General features: G+C 35.0%; 1 protein-coding gene across 1 annotated transcript; it reads left to right on the plus strand.

Annotated features, from left to right (window-relative positions):
- Positions 1-3,817: 3,817 nt before the first annotated feature.
- On the plus strand, positions 3,818-5,711 carry LOC125059873 (heat shock protein 30C-like). The gene is made up of 3 exons (XM_047664518.1): positions 3,818-4,014; positions 4,960-5,131; positions 5,488-5,711. The coding sequence occupies exons 1-3, from the start codon at positions 3,872-3,874 to the stop codon at positions 5,695-5,697; spliced, it is 525 nt and encodes a 174-aa protein (XP_047520474.1). The 5' UTR covers positions 3,818-3,871; the 3' UTR covers positions 5,698-5,711.
- Positions 5,712-7,367: the final 1,656 nt, after the last annotated feature.

Raw genomic sequence — 7,367 nt, forward strand, 5'->3', positions numbered from 1 at the left:
CAGTTTGTGTAAAAAATACACTAGTAATGGTTCTCGAAATGGTGAGTTAGTGAGAACCTCTTCACTTATTTTTTTGTCATTAAAAGCTTCATTTATAAACGTCTAATAGTTGTCAAACTTATTTCCAAAATGATTGGGTTTATTTTTATATAATTGGGAGCAAAACAGAGGCTCACCTGATGTTAAGTAATACACACACACGCGCACACGCGCCCACAGACACGCGCATTGACAGAAGGCTCGCAAGTCCAAGAATTGGTACGTTCTTTTCTTGAACCCTAAGTCGAATTGGTTTAGAAATACTTCACACAGCCGGTTCCAGAAAGTGGTGGGCGGTAAAAACTGCCATAAAACGCTCTATCTATATCCTAGACACAGATTTTTTGATATTTGTAAGTCATATTTTAAAAACTACTAGCTAGCAGGTTACCGTAGATAATCAGTGACTGAGAGGTCAGAGTTTTTTGTCTAGTAATAATAACTAAATTACTACAGTAGAATCTTTCTAATCGTCTACTAACTTCAAAAGCCTTCATAAAATCGTTTATTTTAATACCTACCAATCCGCAAAGACCTATATTATCAAGATTCTTTATTGCTTTTTGTTAAGGTAATACACATAAGTACGTATAAACCTAGCTTTAAAAAACCTCAGACAGTTTGGTAGATTTTTTAGGTTGACAGCAAGTTTTATCGAGTTTTCATAGTAGGACGCTTGTCCCCAGTGTTTGTGTTTATGGATACCAATTTAGTGATTGCGCGGGAGACGCAAAATTGAGGGGAAATACAGCGGTAACGTGTTTTAATAAAGAATAATCGGGAATATTTTAAATGCCAGGTGATTTGTATTATAACTGAGCCAATTACGATTTAACGTGGAGTTGAAAACTACACCTGGGTATTATGTATTACTAAGTAAACTCATGGACAAATGTAAGAACATCAGAGGTGGGAAGAGTCTTTTCGCACGCGCCACAGATGATACAAGACTTTGTGTGACTCAACTCTCTCCAGTTAAACTATTTGCTGCTCCGGGAGCCGCATCAGCATTACCCTAAAGCCTACTCCAGAGTTGGACCCAACGCACTGTTGAGCTCAGAAAGTCTGCAGCATTCTGGTAAATCTTCGCTCTCTACCTGGGAAAACTTCTATTCATGACTCTTTTTTATATAAACCGAACATATAAGTATATATAAGCACTTACTGTTACGAAGAAAATATGTAATATCCCCTAAAAGCTACAAACATTATTAATAAATAATTATAGTTACGAATTATATTGACCAAGCAAATAACTTGCGTCCTAACTCGCAGTAAAAGGTGAACAGAGTACAGTCGCTGACAAAATGTTAATATTCATTTAAATATTTTTGCTCCTATTACATAGGAGTTTTGTACCAATACAAAAATAAGTCTCCTCAAACAAACCTCCACAAATGGGCCTCCTGCCTATTTGACACCTGTTACAATAAACTGATTATTATTTAAGTTTCATTTCAAATAGTCTTAGAATAAAACTCTCTGTATAGAAAAAATGTATAAAATTTTTTGTATTATACATTACAATAACCACGAGTAGACATTTTATAGTATTGTTCGAACAAGATCAACATGAAAGCTTACAAAAGTGAGCTTATATATTTTTTAAAGTTCACCACATCATACATAATGCTATATCTATAGGATATGTATCTTTTTTTTAAAATACAAGGAAAACAATACAATAAAAATTACGAGCAATACAGCGTATTAGCGTACTTAACTTTGTTTTAAAATCGATCAGCCCACTACCGAAAATAATTAATCGAAAATAATGTACGCGACTGTACACCAACCCAACAGTTTCGTGTAATGATGTTTGCCAACTCTCCCCCGAGATAGCGTTGCGTTTTACGGGAATTAAAAACTGCCCTTTCATTATAGCCGCAGACAATTTTATGTTTTTTTTAATACTTTCGTGACTAAGATATGAGTCAGCCAATGTAATTTATACTTGAGAGCTTTTGTGAATTTGACGTATGCCGTAATATATATTTATCATCTGTGTTTATTTCATTATTAATAACACAGTCCAGAACTCCATTTGGAATTATTACGAGAGATTACGCTTTAGACAGCGAATTTGACAGCTTTAAATAGCGTATAAAAGCGGCTTATGTATTTAGTAGAATAACGATTTTTTTCTCTATTTGAGCCTTTTTAGCATACACTGCGCTGTGCGGTGTAGTAGCACGTTACTCTATCTGTCGATTTCTAATTCCAATTTTTTTGGCGTACCTATTATTTGCGACTTTGATAGAGACAACGATAAAATGACAGGTGGTAATATAGTCATTTAGTATTGACCACGAATAAATGTAAAACAAAGATCAAACTTATGGTGACATTTGGAAACATATGTCAAAATCCAATACATTTTTGACCTAGGAGAGTCAGACTTAAATCTCACGCTAAATCTCGCTTCTGAATCTTATCGTAATAACCCTTGAGCGTCTCGACCACAGATCACGATACTATTTCAACTGTTATTGTTACTACGTCACTATAACAACGGTCTTTTCACCTGTGGGCTGCTATTATAAACAATCGGGAATTGTTACTAAAATCAGGGACTTATTCACTTCCTGGCCAGCTGTTAATTTGTGGAACAATGGTACAGAATAAAAAATGATCTGTCAAATTGCTTTCCCGCCAATTTGCGTTCGATTTGCGCCCTCACGCCTGCGTGGCGTGTCCAATTGCATAGATTAAAAACCAAACTCGACTGATATGATTCTACGTATTAAATATTTCATAGACATTAAAGAATGTTTAAATAAAAGTGAAAATTAAAAAAAAAACATATTTTTTAACTTTGTGACATAAAGTAGTAAATATACGAAATCAAAAGTAGTATTTTCATGATTATTTTCAATAAATTTAATTTTGTTTATGAATAAATGGACTTTAATCAACATTTAATACCAACTCCTATAAAAACTCTTAAAACACCTATCCATAATTACTAAAAGTAAACAAAGTATTCCCTCAAAACATAATTCATCAATATGAAACATCGAGGGTCGCCACGCCCTCAATTTGAGATTAATAGTGCGATGTTTAGACATCGGTCGCCATGACACCGGGGGGATTGTCAATTGTCAATCTGTTAAAGGGCGCGTAAATACCACATCTCGAGGGGGACTTTATCTGACAACACTGAATAATGAATTTGAAAGGTCATTGTGTAATTGACTTTACGGAGATTTTATTTAGATTTTATCTATTTTATGAGATTTAATTACGTAAAAGTGGTCGTTTAAAAGTCGATTGGATATACCATTTTTTCTTATACTGGTGATTATTTTTGATTTTAGCAGTTTTGGCTTAGAGGCTTCTTAAAAGGCCGGCAACGCACTTCCGAATCCTTCTGGCATTGAGAGTGTCCATTGGCGGCTGTAACACTTAACATCAGATGAGCCTTCTGCCCGTTTGCCCCCTGTTCTATAAAAAATACTCCCATAAAGTTGACGGCGTGCGTCAGCCACTGGAGGCTGATCACCTATTAAACTATTAGATTAACCAAAGATCATGAAAAAGATACAGAAGTTTTATATTTTAATTTAATGTCATTAATTTTAATTTGAAGCTTGGGAATATCATCCATAAAGTCTTGTGTTCAGAGCAGGACACTAAAAAATCCTAAAAAGCCTCTGTTAGTGATTATGCTTCTAGGATTGTAATGTCTGTGGACTCTTTGCGTATAAATTATTAAATTCGTTCATGACTATAATCTTCTAAAATCTATGGTATGAACATATTTCTTCCATACGAACCATTTCAAAAATGACATGATAGAAACTTGTCAAAAATCATTAACAAAATTTAAAAAATGTCTGAAAAACAACTACAGCCACGCATCAACATTCCTATCGAAATAACCGATCTACCTCTCTTCGATGGATCGATCCAGAATATAAAAGATACATTTGTTTCTGAGATGAAAAGGATTGATGAAGAAATGACGAAGTTTAGGTATTGCTATTGAATGCTTTTGCGTAGGACTTTTAGTAAAAAAAAACGGTTGCTGAGCTTTTGACGTGTATGTATGTAGTGTGGGCTCTATTACCGCACTTGGAATGTGGTTCGTTGTGAATAAAGTCCTGGCTAATTATGCCAACCTAGCTCCTTCCAGAAGCTCAGAAGTCTCCTGGGCATTTCGGACGCTTGACGGAGCTACCTCACCGCTCCGAGGATTTCGGTTCGTTGGGAAGCCACAGCCAAGCATTCCAGATATATATGGGTGACTGATTTCTCAGCGGTGAAACAGCCTCTGTACAAGTGCACAAGGGACTGCGCTTTTGGCATAGACCAAATTTGCAGGGAGAATACCTACCTAATTAAAACTGTTAAAAAAAAGGCAATGTTCTATCTCTTTTCATCAATGCGAAAACGTGAAAGACAGAAATATTAGGCACTAGTTGAAAATAGAAAGATTGAATTATTGCTTATTAATAAGCTGTCCCTCTCATTTTATATATAAAGAAAGAGTCAATCAAATCGTCCGATTACTTTTCAGTTTTCGTATATACGATATTCTCATAGTTCGTCTATAATTCAATAGTTTTGGGCTAACAACTAAATGTCTCCTGACAATTTGCAAAAAGCAGTGATGACCTAGTGGCTTCAGCGTGCGACTCTCATCCCTAAGGTCGTAGGCTCGATCCGCGTCTGTGCACCTATGGACTTTCTTTCTGTGTGCGCATTTAACATTCGCTCGAACGGTGAATAAAAACATTGTGAGGAAACCGACTTGCCTTAGACCCAAAAAGTCGACGCCGTGTGTCAGGAACAGGAGTCTGATCTTACTTGCCTATTAGATTGAACAATGATCATGAAACAAATACAAAAAAAAGCGCCATTAATTGATTTATTTGTTTTTAAATGTCTCCTGGTTTCATATTCCTTTTATTGTTTCAGTTCCAATGTCCTTGGATTATATGGTCAAACAGACACTACGTTGACAACATCGAAGGACACAGGAAAACCACTCACTTGGGATTCTCTTGTTACTTCTTCTCTGATAGAAGGAGAGGGAGAGAATAGAGTGATTAAACTTCAGTTTGATTTGAGTGAATTTGATCCAACTGAGGTAGGTACTCCAGTTCACAGCTGTCATAAAGCATATTAAGAAGGACGTGGGTTCAATTCCAGACGAAAAAGTTATTGTTTTTTTGATGGTTGGAAGGCAGAAATATGTCTCTTTACCATGCCGTATTTGGGGGGATATATCTATATACCTTAGACCGCAAAATATTGTCATTTTTTTGTGACATTATTATGTTTAAAGGACTTTTAATAACAGTTTGGTAATTATTTTTCTGACCTCTCTCGACTTGTTATCTATTTAAGATTTGTGTATGTATGTATATGTACAAATTAAAAAAAATATCCAGTATATAATGTGTATATAATTCGTATGTTTAGAAATGCATATTAAAATTTTAGGTGAACGTGAACGTCACAAACAACCTTCTCCAAGTGACAGCGACGCACGAGTTCAAGACTGACACCAGCAGCACCCTTAAAGAGTATAGAAGAGAGTTCCACCTGCCTCGCGGAGTTAACCCTGAGCGAATAGTGTCTTCTCTTACCAAGGAAGGTGTGTTGCTGGTACAGGCTCCCTTGCCACCATTGGAATCTTTGGCTATTAAATAAATGATTGAAATTATTATTTTTATTTTTATTAAAGTTCCCCACATCATATATAATGCTATATCTACAGTATATGTTAAAAGATAGCTATCGCGGAATATGGTTAAAAGGAGTCATCTGCATCATGACCATACCCCACATACTCACCTTCACGTAGGTACTTACCCTCACTTTATACCATCACACAATACAGCCAAATTAGGTATTACTTAGTTGAATGTATTGATTAATTATTTGTTGTTTCCTTTTGTAAATTTTTGAACCTTTTTGTAGTTAAATTATGTATTCCATCTCTGGCTATATTTTCTGTGTAACTGTTATTAAATTTAATTTATGTTAGCTGTAGGATTACGAAATAAATATATTTTCTAAAATATATGACAATAATGGTAAACATAATGTTACAAAAATACGTTCTAATTATTGATTTTACTAAACAAAAAGCAGACGGAATTTGGAATATTCTGCTGATTTTAAAACTTGGGAATGAATAAGGGACGACAATGAAACTGTAGACATGTTTAACTGTGCTACTTATTCAATTATATGACATTGGAAACTGCTTTTGTTTCGTTCTTTCGTGTTAGGACATGCTAGAACTTTCGACAATGAAGATAAAGGAAAACTATACAATACAAAAATAATCAATAGTTTCTCTGTGCCAAGTAGATAAACGGCCAAAACCAATACGCGATCTTAATCCAATTTTAGCTGTCATAGACTGACAATTCAATCCATATCTAAAGAAAAGTATGCCAATATTCAATACATGGACTGAGATACCAATCTAATTATTCAACCAATCGTTCAGAGGGCGGATAAGAGATTGAAGATTGCCCTCTGTATGAAAATGAATGTTTACTCATGCCAACAACCTATCTGTCCATTTTGACAGTGCTTCGATTGGCCAAATCAATCTCGGATTGCTATCGGTGAAACTCGTATGATTTGGGTTTGGGATTGCGACCTAACTTAATATTCATTGGGAAAATTTATTCATCTTCGTCATCTTCCAGTTCTAGTGATAGTGATTTGGAAGTTTAAATGCAATTATCCGATTGGGATAGTAATTCTGAAGCTGGAAGAAGACAACGTACTTCTGTGCGAAGACATAAGAAGACAAGAATTTATTATATCCAGAGCCTGAATGACGCCGAATTCACATTTAGATTTAGGTTAACAAAAGAAGCTTTGGAGACACTTTTACACAAAGTGATGTCTATCATATATGACTTCTTGCAGGTTTCATCTTTTCATCAACTTTTGTAAATTTTTTTTAAATATTAGCTACAACCAAAAATATTTGTTACTATAGATACTACCTACTAACTCCACTTCAAAACCTCAAGACCAGCAGAACATCTTTATAACGAATAAGAATACGAAGCAGAAATGTGGTGGAAAGGACATAATATGGTGTTTGGATAAAATCGGTTCCCCAAAATCGGTTTGTCAAAAAAGGTTTTGCTTCAAGTATCTCGTGTACAAGCCGTGATAGTGGCATGTGCAGTGTTGCACAATATTGCTATTGATATGCGAGATGAACATTTTGAATTACTGCAACAAGTAGATGAACCAGCTGATGATATTGATAAAAGCGCAATTGACAACGTGGGAAATGCAAGTGTGCGAAGTAATCTTATAAGTGATTATTTTGCTTTATTACTATAATA

The sequence above is a fragment of the Pieris napi genome, chromosome 20 (assembly GCF_905475465.1).
Source record: "Pieris napi chromosome 20, ilPieNapi1.2, whole genome shotgun sequence".
NCBI lineage: Eukaryota > Metazoa > Arthropoda > Insecta > Lepidoptera > Pieridae > Pieris > Pieris napi.